Source organism: Adiantum capillus-veneris, chromosome 30 (genome assembly GCF_014529385.1).
Source record: "Adiantum capillus-veneris isolate H3 chromosome 30, ASM1452938v2, whole genome shotgun sequence".
Classification (NCBI taxonomy): Eukaryota; Viridiplantae; Streptophyta; class Polypodiopsida; order Polypodiales; family Pteridaceae; genus Adiantum; species Adiantum capillus-veneris.
Genome location: NC_140960.1, coordinates 21,717,372 through 21,732,768, shown reverse-complemented (window position 1 = coordinate 21,732,768; position 15,397 = coordinate 21,717,372). Strand labels below are relative to the sequence as shown.

Sequence of the window (15,397 nt, the reverse complement as noted above, 5' to 3'; positions counted from 1 at the left end):
GAAGCGTCGTTGTGTTGACCCCCGTTTTGCTTCCGCTGATGCCGCACTTTGGAGGCTTTGGGTGTGGGAGGGTCGTGCCCTATCTCAGCTTTATTGGGACCCAGGAGAGTGGCATTGGCCTCACTCTAACCCCACCGGTGCACCTGTATCATTCTTTGAGTACACTGTCAAAATTGGAAGATTAGCATTGATGAGACAGCACCCAGGTCAGCCCACTCGTATGCGTTTTGGGTTACATTCAGGTCTCTCCCATGCCTATCTACAGCAGTTTTGGTCAGCCATCTGGGATTTACATGCGGCTCGTTGTATTTCTTTTTTCATGTGGATGATTGCACATGCAAGACTTCCAGTTGGGACTTGGCTAGCTACTATGGGTCATGATCTGTTATGTACTCGCTGTCCTTTGCGACTACTTGAGTCACCTGCACACTGTCTTTGGTCATGCTCAACTTCTCATGTAGTGTGGCTACCTGTTTGCTTTTTACTTAGCAGAGCGGGTGTTCAGCATGGATTTCTCACTTGGGGCTCTGTCTCATGGTTGATGCTGACGCCCGGATCACATCTTTTCTACGAGGGCTCAGACACAGATCCAGCTCTTATGCTTACCTCGACTGGTTATCGGCGAGGGACTTTGGCTATGTTACCACAGATTGCTTGGCAGGGGGATCCTCAGACACGTGATGAAGTTTTTTCAGTAATCACTAGCATTACACTATGGAATGTTTGGAGAGCTCGTTGTCTTCACATTCTTAGTGCGGCTCCACAACTCCTTCAGGATACCGTCACTGCCATTTGGCTGGACATCATTCACACCCTGATTTGGCAGTGGGATTCTTCCTTAGGTACATCTCGAGCAGCTGAGGCTCGTCGCTTTGCCTTCCTTCGGCGCTGGGCCCGATCCCCACTCTTTTTCACACTTCAAGGTGGCCAGATTACATGGCATTATGCCCCCCCTCGGTGGTTTCTCCTCCACTCATCACACAGACCACCATGAGATTGTTCTAGTCGAGTTGTCACTATAGTGGCTCTCACCCTTACATTCAGCTTGTACACCCCACGTGATAGGCTATTTTGGCATCCGCTGGGGATTATATTGTGCTCAGTAATATACAGCCCTGACTTTTCCCAAAAAAAAAGAGAGAGAGAGAGAGAGAGAGAGAGAGAGAGAGAGAGAGAGAGAGAGAGAGAGAGAGAGAGAGAGAGAGAGAGAGAGAGAGAGATGAATGAAATGAAATGAAATGTTATATTAACGTCTTCAAAAGGCCAAAATGATTTATGAGACCAATCTGTTACAAAATAGTGAATCTGATACCATGTCTGGGTACATAAGAAGGGTACAAAAAAGAACTAGAACAAAGATACTACTACTAGAATCCATCCTCATCTGCACTCTGGATGTCGAGAGAGTATGGCTTGAATCCTTTGCTGTAGTCTCCGTCGATGCAGTGTAGCTACTCTCCTCAATCGTGGCCGTTTGGATCTCCGTAGCTCCAGTGCTCGGTCGATGAGAGTGCCAGTAGCGGTCGAATGAGTGTGGGCCGAACTTTATAGTGATGGCTGCTCCTCTGGCTGTCCCATATCTAGTGAAAAGAAATCAGTAATCTGTCTCTGGGACTCTCTCTCTATCTCTCCCGAGTAAAGTGTCTCTATACCTGTGTAACTCAAGTGATATAGCCCAAGACATCTCTGATCTTCATAAGTCATGACCCTAGAGAAAGGACCGAAACCCTCTCTGAATAAGTAGTGGAAACGACCCCGTATCTCATAGTACTTTGTGCAATGACATATGTAATGTATCTCCGCCTGTGGCTCTAGCTGGCATAAGCAGCATATCGTGTTGTCTGCTGGTATCCCTCTGAATCTACCAGTCTCAATCTCCAGCTGATGTGAGGATGTGCGTATCTGACCAATGGCACACCGCAAACCATGAGACATGTGTATCCATGTAGCTGGGTCGAATGACAAACCCATCTCCTGTGAGGTGGAGAAGAGCACTCCCCTCCCCCAGTGATTACTTCTCCTGATGTGTGGGGCCAGTATGCGACATCGTTATATATAGTTCCTGGACAGGAACCCCTTCCAGGAACCCCTTCCAGATCCTACCGAGCCATGCCCACCTACCAACACCTTCTTTACCACTGAGATGGTAAAGAGAGCCATTGACAGGATGAGGACCAGCCGGGCATATGATCATGATGGTCTATAGCAGAGCACTTTATACATGCTAGAGATATGCTGGTGAGGTTCTTGCAGTGTTGTTCAATCGTGCCATGTGTGAGGGGTTACGTGAGACTTGGAGGTTGTCTACTATTGTGCCTATCTTCAAGGCAGGTGACCCTACAGAGCCTGGGAATTACCACACTATTATGGTTGGGCACACATTGGCACGGTTGTATGCATCCATTCTTGAGCAGCAGTTGAGTAATTGGGCAGAGGGTGAGGGTGTACGAGCAAAGGGCCAGGCCGGTTTTAGGAGGGGTTTCTCCACTCTTGATCATATTTTGACACTCAGGGCCATCATTGAGGAGGGCAGGTCACATGGGAGACGGATTTATTGTAGCATTATGATTTCCGCAAAGCATTTGACATGGTACCAAGAGCTCGATTGATGCGCAGACTACAGGAGATGGGGGTGCCCATAGTGTTGATTTGGGGGATTATGGCTCTATACAGATCAATGATGGGACATGTACTCACCCCGGAGGGGATATCTGATTTAGTTCACTCTACCATTGGGGTGAAACAAGGTTTCCCATTGTCTCCTACTCTATTTGGTATGTATGTTGATGAGGTGTTTATTACTTTGACAGAGAGGGTGATAGAGGTGCTCAGCTGGCAGGGACGCGAATCCCATTGTTGTTATATGCTGATGATATTGTGTTGATTTCTCACTCACCAGAGGGTATGCAGCGACAGTTGGATGCATTACTTAGTTTTGCAGAGCATAGTGGATTGTCTGTAAACCTTGGTAAAGCCAACGTTATGGTGTTTAACACCACACCAGAGTGGATCAGGAGATCAACACCGACTTTCACATATGGTGAGGAGATTGTAGAGTATACAGATGCATACACTTACCTTGGTGTTGTCTTCACTGGGTCGAGGTTTTCTTTGGGGAAAGCAGCAGAGACTAGACTGACTAGAGCTTATGCGGCCCTGGGAGGCTTGGAGAGGATGTGTTCGCAGGTTTAGTTGCAGGAACCTCGGACAAAGTTATGGCTCTTTGCTACTTTAGTAGCCTCAGCTATGTTGTATGCGGTGCAGAATTGGGGATCTTCTGTAGGGCCTCCGCACCCATGCTAGCTGCCCCTTCTATGGAGATTGAGGCGCTTACCAAATCAGTCTCCTTTGTGCACAGCTTGTGAGATACTACTAGAGACAGATATGCTAGAAGAGAGAGAGAGAGAGAGAGAGAGAGAGAGAGAGAGAGAGAGAGAGAGAGAGAGAGAGAGAGAGAGTAGTAATTCGGGTCGTGCTTTTCCCGTTTGCCAGTTTCGCCCATTCTTCATGGCGGCTTTGCCGGTCTCGAGTGCTACACACGGCGCTCCATCACCACTTGCCTGTCGCGTGGACTGTACTGGCGACCTGTTGACACGCATTGACTCCAAAGTACAACACTTGGCACAGCATGCCTTGGTTGGCCGGATGATTGGACAGTCTCCACCTCGATCTTCTATACGTGATTGGTGTCAGACTGCATTGGGCACTACTCAGGGACGGATCTCGGAGCTTACATTCCTTGGCAGAGGCATATTCATGGTACGTCTTTCAGATCCCGCCGCTGCCTTAGCTCTCCTGGCTCGCTCTCCGATACTCTCTGATCGCAGGATGATATACTTGACGAGGTGGTATCTTGAGTTCACTACTGAGGAGTTTGACAGGCGACACCTTATTCCCAGATTCCCTCTGACGCTCTCCTTCCCGGATATGCCTCTTCATTTTATTGATGAGCATCTCCTTCAGATGATTGCTGCTCACTTTGGCACTGTAGTTCCAGGATCCTGCATCTTCTCATCTGGTCCACCTCGCATTCAGGTCTTGGTGTTTGGGGATACTTCAGTACCAGATTCAGTTACTGTGGCTGTGCGCGATCGAGACTACTCTTGCCGAATGGTAGTCACTGGTCGCCTAGGGCAGTGCTTACGTTGTCACGAGATGGGACACTTGGCACGAGATTGCCCCACTCTACCCCGCCATCGGCGACAACAAAAGCCAGCTCCTGGCACTCATGCTCAGTCACGTGGTCAGCGTCAACAACCGGTTCCTCCTGCTACTACTCGAGCACCTCGACAGCCTGCAGGTGCTCCTCGAGCTCCGACCCCCCATGTCCCTCCCTCTGCTTCAGTTCCTACTGAGAATGCATGGCAGAAAGTGGGTCGTAACCATTCATTCCGTCCTCGTCAGCAACCTTCACCGCATGCAGCCCCCACAGTTAACTCTCCTGCTCCCTCTCAAGTTTCCACCACCCCATTACCCCCTGCTTCTCCTCGCCATTCTTCCTCTTCAGCACAGGATCACTTACCTCTACTACCAGCTCCTCCTTCACGTGCCGTTCCCCCGCCCGCTCCTTCTCCTCTTCCCGAGGTCCCTATTTCCATGCAGATGGATCATTCTCCGCTACTATGTCTTCCTCCTCCTCCTCTTCCTCCTGTCCTTGCTGTCCCCCCTCCACCTTCTGGTCCCCCCCCTCCCTCAGCAGCTCATACTTACGTCCCACGCAGTTTTCTCAGCTCTTGCCCTCTTTCCTGGGGCACTCATCGAGCTGAGATGTGCGGTGACTCAGACGGACCATTGCGGGTACAACTCTACCTTATGCATCACAAGCCAGGTTGTGTTCCTTCTTTGATTGGCAGTCGCTCTCAGCCTACGCATTCCTTTTTCCTTCCATTCCATGCTGCTCAGGAATGGTCCGAGGATCAGGTTCTCCATTTTGTGCACGCCCAGACTATGGCTCAGCTACATTTATGGTTGTCTACTTCTGCCCCCGATGTTTTGTCTCCTCACTATCCTTCATGTATTGGTGCTATGGAGTGGAGTGATGTTTATGCTTGCTATTCATTGCCTATGGTCATTCATGTATCCTCAGATGTGGTGCTTCCTATGTCTATGCACATTTGGGGTGTCAAGGCTGCAGCATCGGTAATGCAATGTAAACAAGCTGAGGTTCGCAGTTGGTGCAATGAGACACCATATTTTAGAGAGGGCTTGCGGGTTGCTTTCCTACCGCCTGAAGCTCACCCCTTGGATGGTCCAGCTGCCTCCAAGAAGATGCGCAGTTAGTCAGATACTATACCTACTCTTTCATGCAGTCTATGGTTTTACATGTACTTTCTTGGAATGCTAATGGTTTACAGACTTCTCGGGTAAAAGGGTCCCTTAAGCTTTTACTTCGCAGAGATTTACACACTCATGTAGTGGGCACTGTGGATATACTACTAGTACAGGAGCATAAGATTGCCACTCCTTTTGGCAATCTCATGCCATCGAGCGCTCGCACTTTTTGGGAGCCTGCTCTGGGCCTTCATGGTCAGAGTTGTGGTGTATGCATCTCAGTGGGGCCACGTTACTGGGCCTCAGTTCAGCAGCATGGCACACTAGTACCCCGCAGAGCAATTTATGTTTCTATTCGGATTCGGGAATCTATCATTGGTTTTATGTCAGTCTACGCACCCACTACCCCTCGGGAGAGGGCTACTTTTTGGTCCTCGTTGGCTGTTGTTCTACCTGCTGTAGACTCTTGGGTTGTTGGAGGTGACTTCAACAACGTTGAGAGCGACTCTGATTGGCGAGCCACCACACCTCCCGTTCTATCATCCATTTCTCCCGATGAGGAGCCAGCTTGGGATCGATTTCTTCTAGCTATTCAAGGTGTTGACGCCTGGCACATACCCTCTTTTGGTCATCACCCTGCTGCTCTTCATTACTCTTGGGGGTTTCAGGGACAGCAGGGGAGATTATTAGAGCGACTTGACCGTTTTTACATAGACCCTTGGGCAGCAGCTCTAGGCGGATTTACTACTATATGGAGAGGGACCAGCCTCTCATATCATTTTCCCACATCATTGTTTATCTCCTTCACCAGATCCTCTGCTCAGAGACGAGGCTGCCGCATCGCTGACAGTGTTCTCACCGCTCAAGTATTGCAGCAGCAGATTCGTGACTTATGGTCCACGGATGCTTCTTATTGTGGACCCCCTGGAGAGTTTCTTGCTCATTGCATTTCTCAGTCTAGTATTTACTGCCGTGACCAGACTGCTTCATTCATCGTCAGTTGAGAGTACGCGAGTCTGATCTTCACACCCATCTTGGTTCCACTCAACGCTTGCTTGAGGAGTGGCCTCAGGATGCTTATCTTGCTGCTAGACAGACAGAGCTCACCGAAGAGATTCATCGCGTACAGGAGGCTAGGTCTGAGTTCACGCATCATGCTTCAGTGTCTCATTGGATAGCTAAAGCTGATCGCATGAATAAAGACTTTTGCGCGGCGCATAAAGAACGCCCTCCTGGCACTACTCTGCGGACTTTGTGCGATGCTCAGGGGACACTTCATATGCATCCTGATGTTATTCTTGATATGTCTGCGGATTATTTTGAGACAGTGTTCACTGCTGATGTATGCACTCTTGAGGTTTTACTTGCCGGTGAGCAGATCTGGTAGCACACTCGACATCGTTGTACAGACACTATGGCAGAGATCTTGTTGGCACCCTTCACACTTACAGAGCTCCATGCTGCTATAGAGTCTTGATCCATCCTCCTGTCCAGGCGAGGATGGTCTCACTAGAGCCTTCTTTTTGACATATTGGGATGTATTGCATATACCACTGCTTCGCGGTTGTGAGGACATCTTTGCATCAGGATATATGCATCCAGCTCTTTGTTCAGGTCTCATATCTCTTATTCCGAAGGGGGGTGACACCACTCAGCTCCGACAGTGGAGACCTATTACCTTACTCCCTTCGGTCTATAAGATATTAGCGTTACTGATCAGCCATCGCTTGCGGCCGTTCCTACCAGATATTATTCATACTTCTCAGATAGGCTTCGTCATGGATCGATGCATCCTGGATAATATCTTCACTTTTTATGAGGCAGTAGAGTGGGCAAGATCATCTTTTGAACCTCTCGCTTTTTTCATCGTTGACATCGAGAAAGCATACGATCGTGTTGACTGGGACTTCCTCGAAGGATCTTTAGCCAGGATGGGTTTCCCTTTGAGATGGATTTCAGGTATTTCCGCTCTTTTCAGAACTGCCAGCAGCGCTATTACTATTGTGGCCGTGTCAGTCGCTGTTTTGAGCTTTCTCGATCTTTCCGTCAGGGATGTCCTTTAGCAGCATATCTGTATCTGTTTGTGGGAGAGACTATGTCTGACTTTCTTCGTGCTCAGAGTCGTGCATTTCGTGGCTTGACCATGCCAGTCCCTACAGCTCCAGACCTTATCGATCAAGAGTTTGCTGATAACACTATGCTCATGTTGCGCTATTTGCTACCCGCTCTTGATGCAATGCGGGAGGCCCTACAGGTTTTTTGCATTGCCAGTGGTGCACGTATTAACTGGCATAAATCCTATGGGTTATTGGTTGGCAGTGATGACATACCTACTGGGGGGGTAGCTAATGGTTTCACATGGCTGCCGCCGGGTCAGACATGCAGATATCTGGGCTTCCAGGTTGGATTTGATGTTTCCTCACAGCAGCAGTTTGCACCCGTACTACAGTCTATTCGCAGGAAGCTATGCCATTGGTCTTCACGTCATCTGTCATTGCCTGGCCGTGCATTGGTCGCCAACCAAGTCATTCTGGCTACAGTATGGTATACGGATTCTTGTTGGATGTCACATTCCGGTGTGATAACTCAGCTCCGCCGACTAGTGAGGAACTTTTTATGGAGTGGCACAGATGGGACTATTGATACTCGTGCTCGAGTTCGCTGGTCCACGATCATTCGTCCTAGGTCAGAGGGAGGCCTTGGCATTATTGATCCAGAGTTACAGAGCCGCACACTTCTTACCAAGCTTATTGTTTGGGGTCTTTTTCCCGGCCAAGAACCTTGGAAGATGCTTCTTCAGGCTGCTCTTTGCACAGTGACTCCACGACTCGGCACTAGAGACGGTCATACTTGGCATTCAGGGTATCGTTTTCTCTTTACGGATGCCCCCTTGTTCACTTCCACCCTCTCACCCTTTCTCCGATCCCTCATTCAGATTTGGGTTTCCATGAGACGGGCTATCGTACGCTGACCTCCCTCATGTCGTGAGGAGATTGAGCGCCAACCTCTCATTTGGAATGCCACAGTTCTTGATTCTTCGGTTAATCCACCTCGTCAGCTTGGAGAGAGGACTCACATTGATTGGGCTGCTTGGGACTCTGGCCCTGCTGCCTCTATGCAGTTGTTTCATGAGACACGTATGCTGGATGCAGATTTTGTAGCAGAACATTATGACATTGGTCGCGGGGTGCCAGACAGACTGCTTGAGATTGATTCTGCCCTTCCTTCACAGTGGGATGCAGTAATGCGAGGCACGGTTCAGATGCCCCCTCATTGTGGCTGGGAAGGCCTCTTTGACCAGAGCACTCTCTTATTAGTTCGTTTGGACACCATGCTATTCACAGTTGATACTGACAACTCTCAAGGGATTCATGCTAGATTGACATATGCTGCCACTTCTCCACTACTTCTCTCCCCTGGCGCTCGATGGGAGGCCATACGAGTAGTTGGCTCACGCGGGAAGCGTCGTTGTGTTGACCCCCGTTTTGCTTCCGCTGATGCTGCACTTTGGAGGCTTTGGGTGTGGGAGGGCCGTGCCCTATCGCAGCTTTATTTGGACCCAGGAGAGTGGCATTGGCCTCACTCAGACCCCACAGGTGCACCTGTATCCTTCTTTGAGTACATTGTCAGGATTGGAAGATTAGCATTGATGAGACAGCAACCACAGCAGCCCACTCGTATGCATTTCTTGTTACATTCAGGCCTCTCCCATGCCTATCTGCAGCAGTTTTGGTTCGCCATCTGGGATTTACATGTTGCTCGTCGTATTTCCTTTTTCATGTGGATGATTGCTCATGCGGGACTACCAGTTGGGACTTGGCTAGCTACTATGGGTCATGATCCGTTATGTACTCGCTGCCCTTTGCACCAACTTGAGTCACCTGCCCACTGTCTTTGGTCATGCTCAGCTTCCCATGTAGTGTGGCTTGCAGTTTGCTCTCTACTCAGCAGAACAGGTGTTCAGCATGGATTTCTTACTTGGGGATCTGTCTCATGGATGATGCTGATGCCCGGCCCGCATCTTTGCTACGAGGGCTCAGCCACAGATCCAGCCTTCATGCTTACGTCCACTGGTTATCAATGAGGGACTTTGGCTATGCTACCACAGGTTGCTTGGCAGGGAGATACGCAGACACGTGATGTAGTTTTCTCAGTCATCACTAGTATTACACTATGGAATATTTGGAGAGCTCGTTGTCTTCACATTCTCAGTGCGGCTCCACAGCTGCTTCAGGATATCCTCACTGCCATTTGGCTGGACATCATTCACACCGTGATTTGGCAGTGGGATTCCTCCTCCGGTACATCTAGAGTAGCCGAGGCTCGTCGATTTGCCTTCCTTAGGCGTTGGGCAAGATCCCCACTCTTCTTCACACTGACAGGTGGTCAGATTACTTGGCATTATGCCCCCCCTCAGTGGTTTCTCCTCCAGTCCTCACACCGACCACCATGAGATTGTTCTAGTCGAGTAGTCACTATAGTGGCTCTCCTCCTTACATTCAGCTTGTACACCCCACGAGATAGGCTATTTTGGCTTCCGCTGGGATTATTTTGTACTCAGTAATATACAGCCCTGACTTTTTCTAAAAAAAACACACAGAGAGAGAGAGAGAGAGAGAGAGAGAGAGAGAGAGAGAGAGAGAGAGAGAGAGAGAGAGAGAGAGAGAGAGATGAAATGAAATGAAATGTTACATTAACGTCTTCAGAAGGCCAGAATGAATTATGAGACCAGAAAGTTACAATGTGGTGGATCTGATACAAAGTCAATAACAAAAATGACAGAATAAAATGCTATGGAATCTGAAACAGCTAGGTGTGATCTAAGCAGATAGGTGGGATAGCTAAATCACAGATCACAAAAGATCCAGCATCGGTCGCTGGCGGATCTCATCAATCTCCTCCATGGTCAATAGCCTGACGGGTGTCGTTCATGTTGGGCCAAAGTGATCCGAATCCTCTGATGCAACCTCCGTCGATGCTGTGTGTGTGTGTGCTATGAGAGAGAGAGAGAGAGAGAGAGAGAGAGAGAGAGAGAGAGAGAGAGAGAGAGAGAGAGAGAGAGAGAGAGAGAGAGAGAGAGAGAGAGAGAGAGAGAGAGAGAGATTTTGTTTGTTTTCTTGCGCTCCTCTTCTTAGATGGGTCATATGCTAGGGACACTTCATAAAAGGTTTTTCTGCTTGTATGCAGTTACAATGAGATCAGGTGGATGGTATTACAAGGATCGCTTGGGAAGAACAAGGGGGCCCATGGAACTTGTGAATATGAAAACTGCATGGGCTGCCGGCGTTATTGATCGAAATACCTTTATATGGGGTGATGACATGGATGAATGGGCCCCTATCAGCATGGTCTATGGGGTTGAGCAATGTGTTGACGGACCTGATAGTAAGTATCATGGCTTTTGCAGGCTTTTGCAATTACATTTTTGCTTTTGCTTTTTCAGTAGAATTAGCTGGATAGTGACTGCTCAAAATGAAATTTCACTGGACTCTTGGTTTAGCATATGTTGTTTTTATGAATGGTTTATTTGACTTACTTCCAAGGCTTGAGGAGAACGTTTATTTTTGGGACTTTGAAGTGATTGTTCGTTGGTTTGTGTTAAGGTATGACTATTAGGTTTTGTCAATTTGGCGAGAACTTTCTACTTTTCTTAAGGATTGGCTTGCGTGCTATTAACCCGTGGAAGGAGAGGAATAAACTTAAGAGAAGAAAGCAATGGAAGAGTGAAAATTAAATCTCTGCTGATTGCTCTGGAAGGTGGTTGATTCAGTTTTCAATGTAAGGCGTAATTCAAAAATGCCAACAGTTGATGCATATTAGGTTGCTCTAACGTCTTCACACTGAGATTCAAGATTCTGAACATGTGCCTTAAACTTCATGCAACGCTGCTTGAAGGGGAGATTCTGCAGAATAACGTTGGAGAAAACCCATGGGGGGGAATTGCACCTCAGTGTGCCTTGAGAGGTGGTGCACACTTTACTTTCTCTTGCTTAAATGGGAAGCATCAAAGCAGTTTGTCAACAGAGGTGGGATGCCCCAAAGAAATCTTGTGTAATCGAAGTGCTTGATATAGTTTGGCGCTTCTTTTTAAAATTTAACTCCATTATTCTAAATAAGTCTACTATGCGAGAAGCTCAAGTAGAACAGGAGACAGCCTGTGAGGAGGTCGGCTGATTTAAAGCTACTCCCTATATGTAATGCATGAGTAGGTATCATTGAGGATAGCCTCAAGAAGGGGTTGCCTAAAGAATGGATCATTTTTTAGGCCCCCTTTCACCTCCCTAGTGTGGGCGAAAACAGCTAACTAGCTTGTTAGAAATTGGTGGACATGTAATACAGCTCAATGCCCCAATACTTTTTTGGATTGTGTTATCTGCACCGTGGTGGAAGTATTTTGGCAGGGGATGTCCTGTCATTTGTCTTGCTGCCTCCAAATTCAGTGGCCAGATAGGTTTAATAGTAACAGCCTGATATGCATGACAGACTTAAGGAGTACGTAATTTACTGGACGGTTACTATCATGAGCTAATAACTTGCACTTTTTTTAAGTTGAAGGTGTGCATTTTTTTTGTTTTCTTTCCACCCTTGAAGCCTGACCAAGTTAAGTGAATGAACTTGTAATCAATGTATTCTGTATGGTTTTGGCCCACTTTCTTGATTGGGAGTAAAGTTGTAGCAAGGAGGATGTTGTTTTTGCTGCTGTGTATATGGCACGTATTTGTTTGTCTCTCACATTTCTAACTACTTGTATTTCGTCTCCAGTGAGCCTTGCTTTAGCTGGGCTTGATTTTATCCACAGAATTACAAGAGGATTACCTATTTTTGGCCCCAAGAAGGGTCATGAGAGGAAAAGCTATAAACAGCTACAGAGTGAGGCTCTTGAGAAAAAGGAGAAAGAAAAGGCTGTTTTGAGGCTCAATGGTGGAATTTGGCCTGGAGAGCGCACTCCCAGTCATTGTCTATTCCTATGGGCAGGTGGCTCAGAGCTTACTAGAATTTTGGAAGATGATAACAAGATTATGCCAGATAAATTTATTCCTTATGAGGTTCGGTACGTATCATCAGACATTGTGTTTTTTGGAAGACGTACGTTTTTTCTTTGCTCTGTGCGTGCACACGCGCGCGCGCGCGCGTGTGTGTGTGTGTGTGGGGGGGGGGGGGATTATCCCAGCAATCGGGTTATCATAGGCTCAATCGGGACTATCTCTTGCCCCGTTACTCACTTTGCAAACATGCTTTATTGATAACGCACCTTGGTTTGTTTCTCTTGAGAACATGGTTCTAGGTGTTCAACTCAACCAACTAAGCTGATACTAGATTCTCTCTCTCTCTCTCTCTCTCTCTCTCTCTCTCTCTCTCCCCTTTTACAGCTCTAGTAGTGTTTTTGTTTAGTTGGTTTCTTTCTTTCTTTTTATCCAGACCTTGTATCAGATTCACCATGATGAAACTCTCTGGTCTCATAGTTCAATATGGCCTTTAGAAGACATTTATATAACATTTCATCTCTCTCTCTCTCTCTCTCTCTCTCTCTCTCTCTGAGATGGAGCGAGACTTATACCAGTTGTTCTTGAACAGAGACTCAGGAGAGGCATGGCGTCTCTTTCACGAGCACTCCCCTACACGGTCCTTGGACAGACACCCCTTCCAAATCCTCCTGAGCCATGCCCATCTACAAGTACCTTCTTTACCACTGAGCTGATAAAGACGGCCATTGATAGGATGAGGACCAGGAGGGCACATGATCATGATGGTCTAGTAGCAGAGCACTTTATACATGCTAGAGATACGTTGGCAGATGTTCTTGTAGTCCTGTTCCATCGTGTCACGTGTGCGGGTCTAGACACATGGGACTCGGAGACTATCTACTATTGTGCCTATCTTCAAGTCAAGTGATCCTACGGAGCCTAGAAATTACCGTACCATTACGATTGGACACACATTGGCATGGTTGTATGCATCTGTCCTTGAGCAACAGTTGAGCAGATGGGCTGAGAGTGAGGGCATACGAGCAGTGGGACAGGCCGGTTTCAAGAAAGACTTCTCCACTCTTGACCGTATTTGACACTTAGAGCCATTATCGGGGAGGGTAGGGCTCATGGGAGATAGATTTATTGTACTTTTGTGGATCTCTGAAAAGCATTTGACATGGTGCCTAGAGGCAGATCGATGCGCAAATTACAGGAGATGGGAGTGCCCAATGAGTTGATTTGGGGGATCATGGCTCTATACAAATCAATGGTGGGACATGTACACTCTCCAGAGGGATATCTGATTTAGTGCACTCCACTGTTGGAGTGAAACAAGGTTGTTTATTGTCCTTTGGTATGTCTGTAGATGAGGTGTTTGATTACATTGACAAAGAGGGTGACAGAGGTGCATAGCCACCACGTAAAAATTGGGATCGATGCATGTTGTGTGATAGTGAAGACCACAGGTATGTGAGAGAGTGTAATGAGTTTGATGAAGCTTATAAGAAGAGTGTGGTTTTTTGGAAAGACAAGAAGTTTCATCTTAGGGCGACAGGGGAAATTCTCCGCTTGAAATTTGGCAGAGGCGGAATGAAGAAGATAGTTGAGGAAATACATCATAATGTTGCTCTTGTGGAAGCAGCTACATATGGGTTGCAAGTTTGTGGTAAGGAAGATGATGAAGGTACAGGTGCAAAGGGCCAGTTGTGGCCATATGCTTTAAAGACAGCAGAAGCAGGTAAGGTAGCATATGGGAAGTTACGCCAGGTGGGGAATTCAATTAGAGAAACTACTGGGTGGACCGATTCAAAGGATTCTCTTTTGGGGCAGGGAAATGGATTCCATTGTCGCTATATGCTGATGATATGGTGTTGATATGTGACACACTGGAGGGTATGCAACGACAGCTGGATGCATTACATAGCTTTGCAGAGGATAGTGATTGTCTGTAAACCTCGGTAGAAACCAAGATTATCGTGTTTAACACCATGCCGTAGTGGATCAGGAGATCATCTCCTACATTCACTTATGGTCAGGAGGCCGTGGAGTACACAAATGCATATACTTATCTTGGGGTAGTCTTCACTGGGCCAAGGTTTTCTTTGAAGAGAGCAACAGAGACTAGACTGACCCGAGCGTATGCGGCCTTGGGAGGATTGGAGAGGATGTGTCTGCAGGTTCAATTCTAGCAACCCGGAACAAAACTTTGGCTCTTTGATACCTTAGTAGCTTCAGCTATGCTCTATGGGGTTTAGGTTTGGGGACCTCTGTAGGTCAGAATGGTTGGAAAGGTATGGAGAGGCTGTCACGTGACACATCCCAACCCTATGTGTCCGTGGATAAGCTACACCACAGCAGGGTTCAGTCAGTCTAGATTAGCAGTGATCTGGCACTTTTGTGAGTCTATTCGTAGACCGTGCATGCCCAGTCACTTAGCATAGATGCATATCCTCCGGTTGCACACAGCATGATCATCGGAATTCCCATCAGAATCCATTAGCATCAGTTAGGGGAATTTTCCAGTGCATTTAGCCTATTTTCCTATTTATTGGGATTTTCACTTATTATTTTAAAGTGACTTTCCAACAAAAGTAGGTAGGGCAATTTTGCTAAGTTAATATATAAGCAAACCCAAGTTAGCACTTTCTGGCAGAAGAGGCAGCAGGAGGTTCCCACTCAACAGGCAACTTCTCAGCAGTACCCCCCCCATCGCCATACCTCCCATCTCTCCCTTGGCGTTTTCCCCACAGCATTCAGCCTCGCCGTCGATTGGCATTGCTAGCGACTTCCCACAGGCCATTCAGCCCAGCATTTTCATTGCCAAGACACCCCATTTTCAGCCAGCGTTTTTGATGCAAAAACGCCAGCAAGACCTCGGTCTTTCTCAGCGATTTCAGCCAACAGTAACGCTAAGAGAGCTGCAGATTTCAGCAGTGACAAAACGCAGAATTCAGCATATAGAACCGTAGTAGATCGGCCCCCATTCTGTTGCAGATGATCCCCCAAGTTTAGCCCAAAAAAACGCAGCCAAAACAGTCATTTTCAGCCACCGAAACAGTCCCCGAATTCAGCGATTAGAAGCCTACAGATTTCAGCCATCGAGTCGTCGTCGTCATCACCGTCGTCGTCACCGGCATAGTCCCATTGCATCAGTCCAT

General features: G+C 47.6%; 1 protein-coding gene across 2 annotated transcripts in view; it reads left to right on the top strand.

Moving 5' to 3' along the window:
• Positions 1 to 15,397, top strand: part of LOC147417647 (histone-lysine N-methyltransferase ATXR3-like protein) — a 105,245-nt gene that overhangs the window by 71,340 nt on the left and 18,508 nt on the right. For both annotated transcript variants that reach the window (XM_086507175.1, XM_086507176.1), the window contains exons 2-3: positions 10,459 to 10,656; positions 12,034 to 12,322. In XM_086507175.1, the coding sequence (XP_086363301.1) occupies positions 10,459 to 10,656; positions 12,034 to 12,322 (487 nt within the window). The remainder of the gene's footprint in view (positions 1 to 10,458; positions 10,657 to 12,033; positions 12,323 to 15,397) is intronic.